The 18,504-nt window shown below is 42.5% G+C and overlaps 1 protein-coding gene across 1 annotated transcript in view; it reads right to left on the bottom strand.

Annotated features, from left to right (window-relative positions):
- EXT2 (exostosin glycosyltransferase 2) overlaps positions 1-18,504 on the bottom strand; it is a 116,914-nt gene that overhangs the window by 10,589 nt on the left and 87,821 nt on the right. Inside the window, exons 14-16 of the mRNA XM_014950145.1 lie at positions 12,260-12,426; positions 4,791-4,934; positions 3,843-3,971 (exon numbers count right to left, since the gene is read on the bottom strand). Of these exons, the coding sequence (XP_014805631.1) occupies positions 3,843-3,971; positions 4,791-4,934; positions 12,260-12,426 (440 nt within the window). The remainder of the gene's footprint in view (positions 1-3,842; positions 3,972-4,790; positions 4,935-12,259; positions 12,427-18,504) is intronic.

The raw sequence follows: 18,504 nt of genomic DNA, 5'->3' as shown, positions 1-18,504 counted from the left end.
CTGATGGCGCAATTAACATTCTTGCAATTAACATTCCTATAAATCAGCTGTTGCCGGGCCACGACAGAGCGAGCTGTGGACAGTTGGCAATTTCTTTCCTCCAGTGATCTCAAATAGTTAAAATGTATGTGCGTGGGTGTGTATACACACACACACACATATATAGAGCTATCATTTAAATTACCTTTTTCAGACCTCATCCAAATAGCTCAAATAACCACCAGAAATAACTGGTAAAAAGCAATTCTCTGTTCCCAGTTAGCAGGGAATTTTAACTAAAGGGCTTTTCTACCCTGGAAGGAGAAGACGACACCATACCAGGGGTAAATGAGAGAAAAACGAGAGAGAATTTTTACTAAGAGGGCTTTTCTACCCTGGAAGGAGAAAAAGACACCATACGAGGGGTAAATGAGAGAAAAACGAGAGAGAATTTTTACTAAGAGGGCTTTTCTACCCTGGAAGGAGAAAAAGACACCATACGAGGGGTAAATGAGAGAAAAACGAGAGAGAATTTTTACTAAGAGGGCTTTTCTACCCTGGAAGGAGAAAAAGACACCATACGAGGGGTAAATGAGAGAAAAACGAGAGAGAATTTTTACTAAGAGGGCTTTTCTACCCTGGAAGGAGAAAAAGACACCATACGAGGGGTAAATGAGAGAAAAACGAGAGAGAATTTTTACTAAGAGGGCTTTTCTACCCTGGAAGGAGAAAAAGACACCATACGAGGGGTAAATGAGAGAAAAACGAGAGAGAATTTTTACTAAGAGGGCTTTTCTACCCTGGAAGGAGAAAAAGACACCATACGAGGGGTAAATGAGAGAAAAACGAGAGAGAATTTTTACTAAGAGGGCTTTTCTACCCTGGAAGGAGAAAAAGACACCATACGAGGGGTAAATGAGAGAAAAACGAGAGAGAATTTTTACTAAGAGGGCTTTTCTACCCTGGAAGGAGAAAAAGACACCATACGAGGGGTAAATGAGAGAAAAACGAGAGAGAATTTTTACTAAGAGGGCTTTTCTACCCTGGAAGGAGAAAAAGACACCATACGAGGGGTAAATGAGAGAAAAACGAGAGAGAATTTTTACTAAGAGGGCTTTTCTACCCTGGAAGGAGAAAAAGACACCATACGAGGGGTAAATGAGAGAAAAACGAGAGAGAATTTTTACTAAGAGGGCTTTTCTACCCTGGAAGGAGAAAAAGACACCATACGAGGGGTAAATGAGAGAAAAACGAGAGAGAATTTTTACTAAGAGGGCTTTTCTACCCTGGAAGGAGAAAAAGACACCATACGAGGGGTAAATGAGAGAAAAACGAGAGAGAATTTTTACTAAGAGGGCTTTTCTACCCTGGAAGGAGAAAAAGACACCATACGAGGGGTAAATGAGAGAAAAACGAGAGAGAATTTTTACTAAGAGGGCTTTTCTACCCTGGAAGGAGAAAAAGACACCATACGAGGGGTAAATGAGAGAAAAACGAGAGAGAATTTTTACTAAGAGGGCTTTTCTACCCTGGAAGGAGAAAAAGACACCATACGAGGGGTAAATGAGAGAAAAACGAGAGAGAATTTTTACTAAGAGGGCTTTTCTACCCTGGAAGGAGAAAAAGACACCATACGAGGGGTAAATGAGAGAAAAACGAGAGAGAATTTTTACTAAGAGGGCTTTTCTACCCTGGAAGGAGAAAAAGACACCATACGAGGGGTAAATGAGAGAAAAACGAGAGAGAATTTTTACTAAGAGGGCTTTTCTACCCTGGAAGGAGAAAAAGACACCATACGAGGGGTAAATGAGAGAAAAACGAGAGAGAATTTTTACTAAGAGGGCTTTTCTACCCTGGAAGGAGAAAAAGACACCATACGAGGGGTAAATGAGAGAAAAACGAGAGAGAATTTTTACTAAGAGGGCTTTTCTACCCTGGAAGGAGAAAAAGACACCATACGAGGGGTAAATGAGAGAAAAACGAGAGAGAATTTTTACTAAGAGGGCTTTTCTACCCTGGAAGGAGAAAAAGACACCATACGAGGGGTAAATGAGAGAAAAACGAGAGAGAATTTTTACTAAGAGGGCTTTTCTACCCTGGAAGGAGAAAAAGACACCATACGAGGGGTAAATGAGAGAAAAACGAGAGAGAATTTTTACTAAGAGGGCTTTTCTACCCTGGAAGGAGAAAAAGACACCATACGAGGGGTAAATGAGAGAAAAACGAGAGAGAATTTTTACTAAGAGGGCTTTTCTACCCTGGAAGGAGAAAAAGACACCATACGAGGGGTAAATGAGAGAAAAACGAGAGAGAATTTTTACTAAGAGGGCTTTTCTACCCTGGAAGGAGAAAAAGACACCATACGAGGGGTAAATGAGAGAAAAACGAGAGAGAATTTTTACTAAGAGGGCTTTTCTACCCTGGAAGGAGAAAAAGACACCATACGAGGGGTAAATGAGAGAAAAACGAGAGAGAATTTTTACTAAGAGGGCTTTTCTACCCTGGAAGGAGAAAAAGACACCATACGAGGGGTAAATGAGAGAAAAACGAGAGAGAATTTTTACTAAGAGGGCTTTTCTACCCTGGAAGGAGAAAAAGACACCATACGAGGGGTAAATGAGAGAAAAACGAGAGAGAATTTTTACTAAGAGGGCTTTTCTACCCTGGAAGGAGAAAAAGACACCATACGAGGGGTAAATGAGAGAAAAACGAGAGAGAATTTTTACTAAGAGGGCTTTTCTACCCTGGAAGGAGAAAAAGACACCATACGAGGGGTAAATGAGAGAAAAACGAGAGAGAATTTTTACTAAGAGGGCTTTTCTACCCTGGAAGGAGAAAAAGACACCATACGAGGGGTAAATGAGAGAAAAACGAGAGAGAATTTTTACTAAGAGGGCTTTTCTACCCTGGAAGGAGAAAAAGACACCATACGAGGGGTAAATGAGAGAAAAACGAGAGAGAATTTTTACTAAGAGGGCTTTTCTACCCTGGAAGGAGAAAAAGACACCATACGAGGGGTAAATGAGAGAAAAACGAGAGAGAATTTTTACTAAGAGGGCTTTTCTACCCTGGAAGGAGAAAAAGACACCATACGAGGGGTAAATGAGAGAAAAACGAGAGAGAATTTTTACTAAGAGGGCTTTTCTACCCTGGAAGGAGAAAAAGACACCATACGAGGGGTAAATGAGAGAAAAACGAGAGAGAATTTTTACTAAGAGGGCTTTTCTACCCTGGAAGGAGAAAAAGACACCATACGAGGGGTAAATGAGAGAAAAACGAGAGAGAATTTTTACTAAGAGGGCTTTTCTACCCTGGAAGGAGAAAAAGACACCATACGAGGGGTAAATGAGAGAAAAACGAGAGAGAATTTTTACTAAGAGGGCTTTTCTACCCTGGAAGGAGAAAAAGACACCATACGAGGGGTAAATGAGAGAAAAACGAGAGAGAATTTTTACTAAGAGGGCTTTTCTACCCTGGAAGGAGAAAAAGACACCATACGAGGGGTAAATGAGAGAAAAACGAGAGAGAATTTTTACTAAGAGGGCTTTTCTACCCTGGAAGGAGAAGACCACCCCATACCAGGGTTAAATAAGAGAAAAAGGAGAGAGAATTTTTACTAAAAGGGCTTTTCTGCCCTGGAAGGAGAAGAAGACACCATACCAGGGGTAAATGAGAGAAAAAGGAGAGAGAATTTTTACTAAAAGGGCTTTTCTACCCTGGAAGGAGAAGAAGACACCATACCAGGGGTAAATGAGAGAAAAAGGAGGATGAAGTTAATACACTGAAGCCTACAAAATACATTGATACGAGTACGTACATCATGGTTTTAAGCTTTGTAAAGCTAAACTGCAGCAAAGTCCCACCTTAATGACTGATTTGCCAGTGACATTCGCCACAAGAAAATTCATGGCAATATCTTCACAGTTCATATGAGCGTCCACCCAGTTCTTGATGTCTCCAGGCATTTTGTAGGTGTAAAGGTAGTTGAAATACTGTAGGACAGAGGGAAAGAAGAGAATTTTAAATGCAGATGCTGGTAACAAATAGACTCTAAATATTTTGGTCACTGAACAGCAGGCAGCTAATGATGGCTTATGGGCAAATTGTGATACTACCTTCAGCAAAGGACTACTTTAGCAGAGAGAAAATAATTTTTGGGTGCTTAATTGCAAAATTACACCTTTCCTGACCAGCACACCAACTTCTTTACAACCAGTCTTCTTTGCTTAAACTGCTGGCTACAAAGCTACGTTGACCGTAAAATTCACTGCGTAGTTACAGGTAAAATTCACTGTGTAGTTACAGGTCAAGCAATCTGGCAAGAGTTCTTCTGGAAGTTCATGATGGTACCTTCATCCGGAAGTTCATAGAATCATAGAATCGTCTAGGTTGGAAGAGACCCTTGGGATCATCGAGTCCAACCATCTACCCTACTCTACAAAGTCATCCCCTACACCATGTCCCTCAGCACTGCATCTAAACGGCCCTTAAACACAGCCAGGGATGGTGACTCCACCACCTCCCTGGGCAGCATACCTTCATCCAAAAGTTCATGATGGTACCTTCACCCGAAAGTTCATGATGGTACCTTCATGATGGTAAGTTAATGGACGGTTTTACTTCACAGGCAGAGACACATTAGTTGTTTCTGCAGCAACTGAGAGAGACTTAGGGAAAGTTTGTAATCTGTTCACTGACTGTTGTAGAAAACATAATCCTGGCACCACAAAACACTCCCAGAACAGTGACAGAACCACATCCAGCTTTTCACAAAAGGTTCACGATGTCGTCTACTCCAAGTCATGTATTACCTTGTGATAAAACGCCGCTCCGGTGAGCACCATGGAGACTTCATTGGTCCATTCCGATTCGTATTTCCATTTGTTCATTTCGTGGTCCCAAAGGTGCAGGCGGCCCGGATAGCCAACCAACCGGTCGGGGAACTCTCTCCAAACCTGAGGAGGAGGAAGAGATGTGACACCTCGCTCCCCGGACGGCAAGGAAACACCAAGGTACGGGTGGGACATGTCTGCTTTGGGAGGGTAGAGTGGGGCAAAGACCACTTCAGTTCCTCTAAATGCTGGAAACTGCCTGGAAGTCCAAAAAATCCCAAGCTTGCTTGGACCCTACAGCTCAGAGAAGCTGCTCCCCAGAGCGAAAGGCCGGTAAAGCCATGCTGACTTCCCTGTGTTCATTTCGTGGTCCCAAAGGTGCAGGCGGCCCGGATAGCCAACCAACCGGTCGGGGAACTCTCTCCAAACCTGAGGAGGAGGAAGAGATGTGACACCTCGCTCCCCGGACGGCAAGGAAACACCAAGGTACGGGTGGGACATGTCTGCTTTGGGAGGGTAGAGTGGGACAAAGACCACTTCAGTTCCTCTAAATGCTGGAAACTGCCTGGAAGTCCAAAAAATCCCAAGCTCGGTTGGACCCTACAGCTCAGGGAAGCTGTTCCCCAAAGTGAAAGGCCGGTAAAGCCATGCTAACTTCCCTCTTGGAGAGAAATACAACTGACCAGTCAAAAAAAAAATCATAAATTAACATTAACTAAACCCAAGCGTGGTTAAAATGGACCTTTTGATGTTAACTTCAGTAGATACGGCTACGGCCTAACTACTTTCACAGCTGGCTTTGGATCTAACCAACCTGCTTCCTTGGATAGGAACAGGCTTAAAACAGGCTTATATTTTAATATTCCTGGTATTCTTTAGTGGGTGCTTGGATGGATCTACTGCTACATGGAAGGGCCTCTTTGCCCTTGACTTGTTCCAGACAGCTGGATGCAATCAAGATACCATCCTTGTCACTCCATCCATTATTTTGGAGCTGACTACAGGATCAAACACAGTAGACAAGAACAAGGCGAAGGGCATCATTAACGCAACCCCAGTTCTCCACACTGCTGGCCACATTAAATAATGGACAATTTTGGTGTAGGAAAAAAAAAAGGGAGAAAGGATTATAATTATTTGGAAGGGTCTGAACGCTATTTCCTTGCAAAAGACACAGTATGGCTTCTTGCTGATCAATAGTGAAGTTAGTGTTTATCTGCACTATTTGCAGACAAATTACACAATATGTGTCCTTTAATTCAAATAACTGCTAGGTTTGTTGGAAGAATACGAGTCTTGACTCTCCGACACACAGCATTAGGTCACAAGAGTTTTCTGTTTCAGGTTGGGAGTAAGAAAATACACAAACACGTGCAAGATGAACAACAACAACAAAACATCTCATAAATTCCCAATGGACACTTTACCAGCCAAGCTCTTTTCTCTGTGTAAAAGGCAAAGGAACGCTACGGTTGAATTTCCAGCATAGAAAGTGTTATCAGGAACTCCACCATCCTGCAAACCTCACCTCATCAGCAGATCACTTTGGGTACTTTTTCTTTCAAATGGGAGGCCTGGACTATAAGGGACTCCACGCAAGTATTTTGTCAAAGCAAATATGATAAAACAATCAGCCCGAAGTCGCTGCTTCTGCATCTCCATCTCTGTGATTTTGCATTACTAGGTACCTTTTCATCTCTACATCTCAACACGTTTTATTGCTGTCAGTTAATATCGCTTCAGAATCCCATGATGAGAGCAGTTATTATTTCAAACGTACAGATGAGGAAACCTGCCAAAAATCATACAGGAAACAAGAATGGGAACCAGATATTCTGACTCCCCCCCCCCCCCCCCCCCCCCAGGCTTAGTTTTGTAAGTAGGTCGTTGCATTTGGACCATGTGGATCTGACTATAAGAGCAAGTTTCTTCCCCCCCCCCCCCCCCCCCACTCCCTGACTTGTACTTTCTCCAGAAATCAATCTTTCTAGACAGTTCTAGGGCACAAGTACTGGGATAATATTTAGATAGGACAACACTCTAACACAGAAAGCAGAGATCATTTGGAACTCAAGGGAGAGAACTCATAGGACGCTGTTGTAAGTTGGTGCCATCAGGCAACTAAAAAAATTCAGATTTTTGGCAGGCAAGGCAGCGAGGGCTTGAGATACCTATTTTGACATGGTGTCAACAACATAAATGAAGAACCACCCCCCAAAAATATGGCCACTCCCTCTTCCAAAATTTTATTCCTCCCTATTTAGTACTCAAAAAATCAGTGATTAAATTTTAGTATTTTTTTAAACCTGATGATTAAAATGCCTATCTCCCAGCTGTTGGAAGGCAGCTTCCACATAAGCTACTGAGGTTCAACCAAGAGATTTGACAGAAGATGACAGATCTGGGGGAATGGCACGCATTTTAAAGGCAGCTGAAAGAAAGATTAAGCTCAGCTACTGCTTCCCAAAGACTTCAGTGCCTTCACAACACACAAACTGTAGATTCATACCCCTTCTAGTTCTTGCCCTTGGTGTCATCTTCATCTTTTATGTCCAAAAAGACCTAAAAGGCCAACTATAACATGTGTTACTCCTACAGATTTCTTTGTATCATCGTAAAGCTCAGTCCTACCCCAATTCCGGCCTCTGAAAATTGTCAGCTTGATGCATCTAAAAAAATAACCCGGTTTCTTTAAACAAAGATCCCTTTTAAAAAAGTAATGCTACCAAAGTCAATGGAAAAGCTTGGCTTTTTCCTAATGTTCATCACTAGCTCATTCAATGGTAATTCCTGGAAAGGCTCCAAAAGAGCTGCATCCAGCTCATTCCCCACATCCATACATATGTTTTGTGCCAAAATTAATATATACAGCTACTGCTTATAAGGAAGCTTTCAGAATAAAATCAGTGGTAATGATTCTTCTACTACTCTCTATTTTGTCCTACTGTCCGTTTTCTTGTTTGATCGTTGCCTGTAATTTATTAGCCCGTTAGGAATACATTCCATTTTAGCCAGTGATGATCTTAGCTTTCTCAGCCTAGAGAAAGATTGTCTGATTTAATACTGGTAAGGGACACATCCAAGGAAAAACACATTGCCAAGTGAAGAGGAGGAATGCTTCACTTGGACAAGGATTGGATGCTATTCCAACCATTCTGCTAGACAGCCCCGAAGATAAATATTCCTTGGACAAAGCATCTCCCAGATGAGAAGTCAAATAGAAGTTCTGACTTTGTAGCTTTACTGAAAATCTTGTACAAGACACCAAGAGAAAATGTCAGGAATTTCATTTCCAAGTCGAGTTCCCTGACATCAACAGCCTCCCTGGAACAGCCCCCCATGGTCACCTCGTCACAGTTGCCTCTTGGCAACCTCTCCCCCAGTCCTCAAAAGGATGGTCCAAGTCGAGTTCCCTGACATCAACAGCCTCTCTGGAACAGCCCCAATGGTCACCTCTTGGCAACCTCTCCCCCGGTCCTCAAAAGGATGGAGGTTGATTTTATTAGAAAAGAAAGCAAACTGTAAACACAAAGCCCAATAAAAAAAAAAATAAAGTGCTGCTTCACGTGCACACAACCTGTAAAATAACTTCAATTTGAAAAAGAGCTTTGAATGTGGCCACCTATAGATAAATCTTTTGGTAAGCGTGAGTTATATTATTCCTTATATAAAGGAATACTGAAAAATACATTTTTAACTGTCAAAATGGGTACGGAAGAATTCTTCTAAAGAAGGCATTCAAACGTTATGATGATTTTAGCCCAGTGAAATATGCAACTCATCAGAGCTGATGTTTGCTTTTTTTTTTTAAAGAATGCCAGAGACATGAAGTACCGAAAAACAGCTCGGAGACAGAATCAGGCAAAAAGCTTCCAACAGGAAAAAAAAAAAAAAACACTTAGCAATGCCCCAAATGGTATTTTCTACGAACAAAAAATGCAGACTCAAACCAATAACCTCAATTTAGATTATTTCTATTATTGCTGTAATAAAAATTACTTTGTCTTTGTAAGGACAGGGTGCTGGCTGAGTATATAATATCTTCATAAAATCTTACATCTACAATACATCACTATCTACATAAAATCTTCAGAAACTTCAGACTTGGAAACTGTTGTCCCCACTTTTCAAGCTGAAACACATAGATGGGAACACCACCAATGTTCAGTCTCACATTTAAACACCAAACACTTCAGGAGCAGCCAGTAGTTCCGCTTCAATTTTTTAAGATGATGATAATCTAAATATTGACTCTCTTCTTTTTTTTTTTTTTTGGTGGGGTCTCCCTGATACCACCTCTGTGAACAGCAAAGATTGGTAAGTGGGGGGAAAAAGTTGTCTAGCTCTAATTGTTATTCTTCCAGTGCCCCAAGTCACGCCTGTGATTCCATGTAGCTTCACAGAAATGCTTTTTTCAGAGCCAGAATTTCACGAGTGCTCTTCTGCTACCTTAATACAGCAGCACACAGGGACTATTTTTCTGCTTGCTCCAATAGATTTACGCAATGTCATAAATCACTGTACCATAATAGCTCACTTTTAACAAGTGAAAAAAAAAACGTCTGACACTTTGAGTGTTACTATAATTTTTTATGGCTGAAAGTGTACAGAGATCAAAGTTTTCTGGGTTTTTTTTCGGCTTGCTCTATACATTCAGACAAGTCTGTGACAGAGGGGGTTTTGCCACATGTTTAAATGTAAAGTCTCAAGGATGTCAGGAGGAGAAAAGAAAATTACTGAATGTCACGTTTCCAACCCTCCTTATGACCAAAGCAGAAGCAGACATACTTTTAAAAGAAAACTTTCTAGTAACGTTATACGCTGCTACTGTTCCCACCGGATTCCCCTGCAAATGAGTCAGGAGCTTGAGAGATACTTTTCTGGTAACACACATAAACAGATAAATAAATTATCACAGGCTGAGGACAATTTAAACATCTGGGAGCCAGCTCGTGCCTGTCAAGCAAGTCATAGACACTCAGGGACAGGAAAGATCAATCTTCAGCCCCCTGATTTCTGTGCCAGAGAGCAGGAACTACATCACCCCCCCCTCTATAGGAGGAAAATTGTGTATTTATAAAATAAGCCGCTCTGCTTCCCTATTCAAAGACATTTCTGCTCATTGATTTCACAGGGGAAAATAAAAAGCAACCTCAAAATATAAAGATTCAAACTACCCACATGTTTGTCTCCATTATCTGCTCAAGAAGGCATTTGGATTTTCCATGGATGTGGCTGTGGAGTAAGCCGAATTCTCAGAAGCAAAAAAATAGGATTTATAATAAAATGCAAAAAAAAAAAAAAAAAAAAACCTGCAAAAGCAATAGTTTTCAGTCTGCCAGACTAAACAGTCCCGTGTCCAAACGGTTACATTTGCACACTGAATATAAGCTCTGTTACTCAGATAGTCCCTGCAACCCATGCAGATGGTCCACAGGCGGCCAATAAATTAGCCAGCGCCGCGCGACAGCCAGACCCGAGGATGAAGAGCTCCAAGTCCCAACTGCCACCTAATCACACCGACTCCGGGGGAACTCACATCAGCTTCTCTTTGCCTCCTTTTGTGGATTATTATTTTTTTTTTTTTTTTTTTCATGAGGATAACCCTTTCCTGCCAAAGTGACGAGTCAGTCATCTTCCCCACTGAGGATGTTTAAATTAACGCCGCAGCCACACGAGCGCCGGAGTTCTCCTTCTCACCACTTCTGGCTGACACGGCTGAAACTCAGCTGCAGCTCCAACCTCAGCCTCGAAGCCCTCCCAGCCTTCTTTGCCAGGAGCAGAGACTCATTTGGAACTACTTACGAGCTCATTTGGGGTTTTAGAAAACTTATTTTTATTTACTCTGAGACAGAAGATCAAACTGCAAAGGGAGCCAGGATTTACACAAGTTATGGATTTGTTATCTTTCATCCCGTTAGAGTTCAGCCTCAAAACTAGTAGTTTTAGCACCAGCAGAGACCAAAGTAAGGCAGGTTGCAGAAGAGCCAACGCTTGAGTGCTCTGCTGTCACAACACAGGGCTTAAAACATCCAGTGGAGACACCAAAGTACAGAAAAAGGCCCACGTGGCCAAAAAAAAATAAACCCCACCCCTTCCTTGAGTTGTCTTCTCTTCATTCCATCTCTCACACTTCATGTACTAACCCGTTCCTCTTAACCTGGCAAGGGAAGTATTTCCTTTCTGGAGACACACATGATAGATTAAACCTCTGTCTCCACTACTTAACATCTCTGTTATTACATCAGCAAACCTACATTACCGCAAGTCACTTCTGGAGTCCAAAAGCTCGTTACTTGTTAACAGCCCCTTTCACTCGAGAGGGAATAAGAGCCATATTTTACCACAGACGTATTCACATTAAAGAAATACCCCCAACTTCTTTTAAAAAACTAGCTTCTTGTGTTAACAGCTACACTTAAGATCGCTAAAAAATGAGACAACCATCACATTTTGTTTGCTTTCTACCCTTGAGAAAAGTGGTTTTCATTCTTTCACCCAACTTAGATAATAAGTTTTGTGTTCTACCTCTCATTTATGAAGCCTGGTGTTGTTTTGCTCTTGATACTGCAGGTACAAGTGTGACTAAATGATTCAAACCTTTCTTAAAATACGGTATTACCTTTTCTGGCACTTCTGATTTGTTTATAAATATAGCATGTTTGTCTTAAACATACAAACCTAACAGTAAAGTCAGATTAAGCACTGTGTGGTATAGTCAAATACAAAAAAGGAAGACAAAAATTAACTCATTCAGACCCAAGTTTTGGAAGGGAGGCAAAAGCGCTGCTTTAAGTTAGTGCACTTTTTAACAAACAACTCAAATTCTTGTTGTTGATACCCTCATGCCAACAGCAGCTGTGGAAGCTTTGCCTTTTCAAGCCTACGATACGCATACAACTCAAATTCTTGTTGTTGATACCCTCATTCCAACAGCAGCTGTGGAACTTTGCCATTTCAAGCCTACGATACGCGCGTCCCCTCCTTGACATTCTTCAGTTCCTCTTTTTGTGGCACTCCACCTTATTTCAGCGCGTCCTCAAGAGGCCTCTCCTCTGTTCTCAACACTTAATCTCTCAAACTTGTCTTGTCCATCAAGACGCGGTAACTTGGACAGCATTGCTGATTTCTCTGAAAACCATTTGAAACCATTAAGACGAACGCGATTCCCAGACTCCTGACTGCTTCCATTCCACCAATTACACAACATTCTTGGAGTCTCTTGGCTTTAATCTGCCACTTACTGAAAATTTTCTGGTAGCTGGCAGTTTTTTCCATAAAATAATGACTAGCTGTAGAAATATTTCAGTCAGTACTGAACTATTAGAGTAAAGAGAGATGCAACAATCTGAATGAGCAGCCCGTGCCGTGATGCCTCCACTTTCTATATGCATGTGATGCTAAAGTGGAGAGCCTAAGAGACAGGGAAAAAACCCCAATTTTCTTACCTCGTAGCCAAACTGGAGTTCATCCGAGGTCAGCATGATGATATCATCATCGATAGCCAACACGGCTTCTGTTTCGATCTCGTCGTAGGGGAAGAAGCGGTTACTCAGTTTGTTTTCTGCAGTCCTAACAACTTTCAAAGGAACACGGATCTTTGGCCAGAGGGAATCTAGAGAGGGAAATAAAAAGAAATGGAATTCAATATTATACTTTACTTCTCAACAAGCCTCCACGTCTGTCTTAGCTTCTCTTCACTCTTTTTGGCCTCACATCTTAAACAGAAGCTTCTTAATGGCCAACGTACCCCCGACTTTGAGTGGAGCAAACAAGGAAGTACATAAAGGCAAGACAAGAATCAGTGATATCTGGAGGGAAGGGATGGCATCTAGAGGGACTTGGCCAGGCTTGAGAGATGGGCTGGTGCAAACCTCATGAAGTTCAACAAGGCCAAGTGCAAGGTCCTGCACCTGGGTCACAGCAACCCCAGGAACAAATACAGGTTGGGTGGAGAACGGACTGAGAGCAGCCCTGAGGAGAAGGACTCGGGATTGTTGGTGGATGTGAAGATCAACATGAGCCAGCAACGTGCACTGGCAGCCCAGAAAGCCAACCCCATCCTGGGCTGCATCCCCAGCAGCGTGGCCAGCAGGGCCAGGGGGGGGATTCTGCCCCCTCTGCTCCGCTCTGGGGAGACCCCACCTGGAGCTCTGTGTCCAGCTCTGGAGTCCTCAGCACAGGAAGGACATGGACCTGTTGGAACGGGACCAGAGGAGGCCACGGAGATGCTTGGAGGGCTGGAGCCCCTCTGCTGTGAGGACAGGCTGAGAGAGTTGGGGGGGTTCAGCCTGGAGAAGAGAAGGCTCTGGGGAGACCTTAGAGCCCCTTCCAGTCCCTCAAGGGGCTCCAGGAGAGATGGGGAGGGACTCTTTGTCAGGGAGTAGAGCATAGGATGAGGGGGAATGGTTTTAAACTGGAAGAGGGGAGACATAGATGAGATCTTAGGAAGCAATTCTTTGTTCTGAAGGTGGTGAGAGCCTGGCCCAGGTTGCCCAGAGAAGCTGTGGCTGCCCCATCCCTGGAGGGGTTCAAGGCCAGGCTGGATGGGGCTTGGAGCAACCTGGTCTGGTGGGAGGTGTCCCTGCCCAGGGCAGGGGGTTGGAACTAGATGATCTTTAAGGTTCCTTCCAACCCAAACCAGTCTGTGATTCTATGAAATTTGAAGTGTAAATAAGGCAGACACTCTTATAAGTAACAGTAACCAGATTAACCCCTGGAGAAAGTTAACAAGGAAGAAGGCAATTCTGTGCATCTTGTCCTTGACTGAGACTAGGTATTATTGTAGAAGATGTGATTGAGTTAGATAGAAGTCATTGAATTGAAAATAACCCAAACCATTCTGTGATTCTATGAAATTCAAAGTGTAAACAAGGCAGATGCTCTTATAAGTAACAGTGATTAACCTCTGGAGAAAGTTAACAGGGACAGCAGGCAATCTTGTCCTTGACTGAGACTAGGTAGAAGATGTGATCGAGTTAGATAGAAGTCACTGAATTGAAAAGAAAGGTGACGTGGTGACTCACGACTTACAAGTCAACCCACATGATCTTACCCTCCCCTTCTGCCTCAAACTCTATGAAAACTTGCTCTCAGGAGCGAGTGGCCACGTCCTCACTGTCACTGTGCCTCTCAGATTGAACAGCTCACACAACACTCTTCAACAAAATTCAGAGCTGCACACTGCTTACAGACACCAGGGTCCAAAAACTGCTTAAAGACACCAGGGCCCAACCACTACTTCACCGGGAAAACCAAGCCATCTTTCCGAACTACCCCCAGAGTCCTCAAAAGTCAGTTTTTCTTGGAGCTTTCAGAAAGAAGGATTGGCACGCGTGGGTGGCCAAAAGACAGCAGAAGAAATACTGTGATATTTACTGGCAAAATTTTTATTCCGCTTCCTACCTTGAGGTTTTTACTGCGAGACTGAAAAAGTGACCGTAAAATCTACCTTTATCTGGGTGGTCTTATAGACCATGGCCTGTATTTGCCATCTCTGCAGGTTCTTGTCCAGTTCTACTCATCTCTTTTTCTTCTAGTAGAAGGCAAGAGACGCCACCCCAAACACCAGTGTACCCTTCAGTGGCATTACAGTGCAATGAGGAACTCATTTTATTGTCAGGTCTTTGAAATCCCCTGCTCGAACTGTAATCTGAAATAACGATTCCAGTAAGGCACCATTGAAATTCCCAAAATTTTCATCTTACTAGTCATCTGAACCTCAGGAGGGAATAACACCGAGCAACGGGAACCCATTATTGCAGATGAGTGCTTTCAAGTCAACTCATTGCTTCCTTACTGGTTTACCCTACATCACTGAAGCATCCGAATTTATAAGAGTTAGAGTCACAAAGATATATATCATGGCCTCCTAAAGACTGCAGACTGTTTAAGGTCTGCAAGCTACTTAAAGGCCCTAGGCTAATTGCCTAGAATTATCTAATTATAATCCCAGTATCACTAGATCGGCTAGATCCCCCAAAAGATTACATTTTATATATGTAAAGTTGTCTATTGATCACACTTTTCTTCCTTTCATGTCTGCTACACACATAAACACGCACACACGTTTAAGGTCTGCAAGCTACTTAAAGGCCCTGGGCTAATTGCCTAGAATTATCTCATTATAATCCCAGTATCACTAGATATCCCCAAAAGATTACATTTTATACTCCGAATTTATAAGAGTTAGAGTCACAAAGATATATATCATGGCCTCCTAAAGACTGCAGACTGTTTAAGGTCTGCAAGCTACTTAAAGGCCCTAGGCTAATTGCCTAGAATTATCTAATTATAATCCCAGTATCACTAGATCGGCTAGATCCCCCAAAAGATTACATTTTATATATGTAAAGTTGTCTATTGATCACACTTTTCTTCCTTTCATGTCTGCTACACACATAAACACGCACACACAAAAAAAAAGTCCCCCAACAAAGATCTTATTTCAGTGCAGGAATACACTGAAACAAAAATTGAAACCAAAAAATCACTAGGATTGAAATAAATCATACTTCAGAAAAGTAAGCAAGCATGGACGCTTCAAACTTCTGCAAACCAGCTCTTTCAGAGCTTAAGGACAGACACGTCACTTGCTTAAAAATACAGTAACAGAAGAAAAGTAACGAAAAGTGTATGAAAAATTAAGGTGTAATCTAATTTTAATCAGCATACATCTCAGACATCAGGAAATCCTGTTAAATCCAGGATTTACTAAGGTGTTGGAAAGTCTCTCAAAATGACCAATTCTCAAAAAGAGGTATTTTACTGTAAAAAAAAATTGTATTTGAGAAACATAATACACAGTTTCTGAATTTGGACTGAAATTAACAAATGGAAAATACTACTATTTTGCAGAAACTTTGAACAAGCCATTAGGGTACCAATTCCTCCGCAGCAGGGAAGAGGGAAGAAAGCAGAGAGGCTGATCAGGAAATCCTGTTAAATCCAGGATTTACTAAGGTGTTGGAAAGTCTCTCAAAATGACCAATTCTCAAAAAGAGGTATTTTACTGTAAAAAAAAATTGTATTTGAGAAACATAATACACAGTTTCTGAATTTGGACTGAAATTAACAAACGGAAAATACTACTATTTTGCAGAAACTTTGAACAAGCCATTAGGGTACCAGTTCCTCTGCAGCAGGGAAGAAAGCAGAGAGGCTCATCTGATCCTGAAGGTTGTGGCACCTACAGCCTGAGGTGGAAAGGAGATGTCATGACACCACGACACCTGGGTCACCACTTTGGCAGCCTGGGCAAGAATGGCCATCACAAATTAGGAGAGAAGAGTGTTTGAAGAACACTTACACTTGCTCTTTGGCAACAAGACTCGGGGCGTTCTTGGCCCTGTGTGCTATTTAGGACTACGGATGTGCTGGTGGCAGGAGCTGCCCACAGAACACAGAGTGTGGTCTTCTGAACACAAACCCAGCAGTTTTTCCCAACTTTTCCAACTGCAACTTCCATTTCTGAGGGGCTCACGATCCCCACCAGCCACACGCAGGGCTGTATTTCTGGCCAGCCCACAGCTGCACTGGTAAGTCTGAGGGGGGATCTGATCAACACCTATAAATACTTCAAGATTGAGTGTCAAGAGGATGGGTCTGGTTTTTTTTTCAGTGGTGCCCAGGGACAGGAGAAGAGGAAACGGGCACAAACTTGAACATAAGGAGTTCCACCTAAACATGAGGAGGAACTTCTGTGAGGGTGGCAGAGCCCTGGCAGAGGCTGCCCAGAGAGGTGGTGGAGTCTCCTTCTTTGGAGACATTCAAACCCACCTGGACACGTTCCTGTGGGACCTGCTCTGGATGGACCTGCTTTGCCAGGGGGTTGGACTGGATGATCTCCAGAGGTCCCTTCCAACCCCATAGCATTCTGTGAAGTCCTGCAAGTCCCCAACTCACAGCAAATTGTTCAAGCACAATTTCAAGATGATTTCCACAAACTGCAGAATTAAAAAATGTCCCTTAATTACATTCCTATTAAAAACACTCATATAGAGAAGAGCAGCAAAAAACACCTCCCATCCTCTGAATATGCATTTCTCAGCTACGGCTCCCAGTGAATTACATGAAAGATGTAAGGAAGAGAAGGGAGGAGAATCACAAGAGAGGCAACTTTATCACAACCTAAAGGAACAAAAGGAACACCCTCTCACCCCAAAATACCCTTTCCCTTTCCACACCTCCTTAGGCTGCCCATCAGATGTCTGCCACAAAAATGTAAGTAATGTAAGTTTGCAAAACGCTTATGTATAAAAATGAATTCCTTGTCTGAAACTGTTTCTCAGCATTAAACGAGCTGTTACATCATACATAAAAGAGGGATCATTAAAAACAATTATATTTCTGTGGAGCATCTGGCCTCTTTTCAAAGAGAAACAGCACCATCACGTCAAATGGCATCTCTCCCCATATCCTTGTATCTCAAACTGGGAAGCTGACAGCATCCAAAGGAGTCCTTTAGCAGGAGATGCCTTATTATCTATCTAGGCAACAGATGGGAGGGTATTTATATAGGAAATTACTTGCTCTAATTATTAACCATCCATTTCCAGTTTTCAACACTCAACCTAGGGAAAGTGAGAATCGATACACCTCTACAGAGCTGGCCAATATTTCGGGGCCACCCATTCCAAGGAGGATTGAGTTCAAAAATAGCAAGTGAGACTCGAACGCAGGTGGGTTGTTGCATTTGCAACTGGAAGCAGCAGGTAAGGATAACGGGGAGGAGCTGGAGATACAGCTTGATGGCAAGGACTGAATGCCCATCAGTATGAAGAGGAGTATGACAAATTAAAATAAGATCCCCGTATTGGCTAAAATAATGGCATTTTTAAGCTTGAAGATGCTCATGTAGACATGTTTTTCCTGTTTTACTTCCTCAGTTCCTTAGTTCTTCACAGTTAGAGATACGTCATGACTGCTGCTAACCTGGCACCAGAGTATCAGTTCGTATTAAGCTCAGGCTTCCCACAACTTCTGTGGAGCCCACTTGGACTTCTTAGAAGGAAAAAGCTGCAGTTGTGCAAGGTAGACTGAAATCAAGAGAGCTGCACACTGCTTACAGACACCAGGGTCCAAAAACTGCTTAAAGACACCAGGGCCCAACCACTACTTCACCGGGAAAACCAAGCCATCTTTCCGAACTACCCCCAGAGTCCTCAAAAGTCAGTTTTTCTTGGAGCTTTCAGAAAGAAGGATTGGCACGCGTGGGTGGCCAAAAGACAGCAGAAGAAATACTGTGATATTTACTGGCAAAATTTTTATTCCGCTTCCTACCTTGAGGTTTTTACTGCGAGACTGAAAAAGTGACCGTAAAATCTACCTTTATCTGGGTGGTCTTATAGACCATGGCCTGTATTTGCCATCTCTGCAGGTTCTTGTCCAGTTCTACTCATCTCTTTTTCTTCTAGTAGAAGGCAAGAGACGCCACCCCAAACACCAGTGTACCCTTCAGTGGCATTACAGTGCAATGAGGAACTCATTTTATTGTCAGGTCTTTGAAATCCCCTGCTCGAACTGTAATCTGAAATAACGATTCCAGTAAGGCACCATTGAAATTCCCAAAATTTTCATCTTACTAGTCATCTGAACCTCAGGAGGGAATAACACCGAGCAACGGGAACCCATTATTGCAGATGAGTGCTTTCAAGTCAACTCATTGCTTCCTTACTGGTTTACCCTACATCAC

This window comes from Calidris pugnax, unplaced genomic scaffold (genome assembly GCF_001431845.1).
Source record: "Calidris pugnax isolate Ruff unplaced genomic scaffold, ASM143184v1 scaffold68, whole genome shotgun sequence".
NCBI lineage: Eukaryota > Metazoa > Chordata > Aves > Charadriiformes > Scolopacidae > Calidris > Calidris pugnax.
Note: the sequence above shows the minus strand (reverse complement) of the source record. Positions and strands in the feature narration are given on the sequence as shown.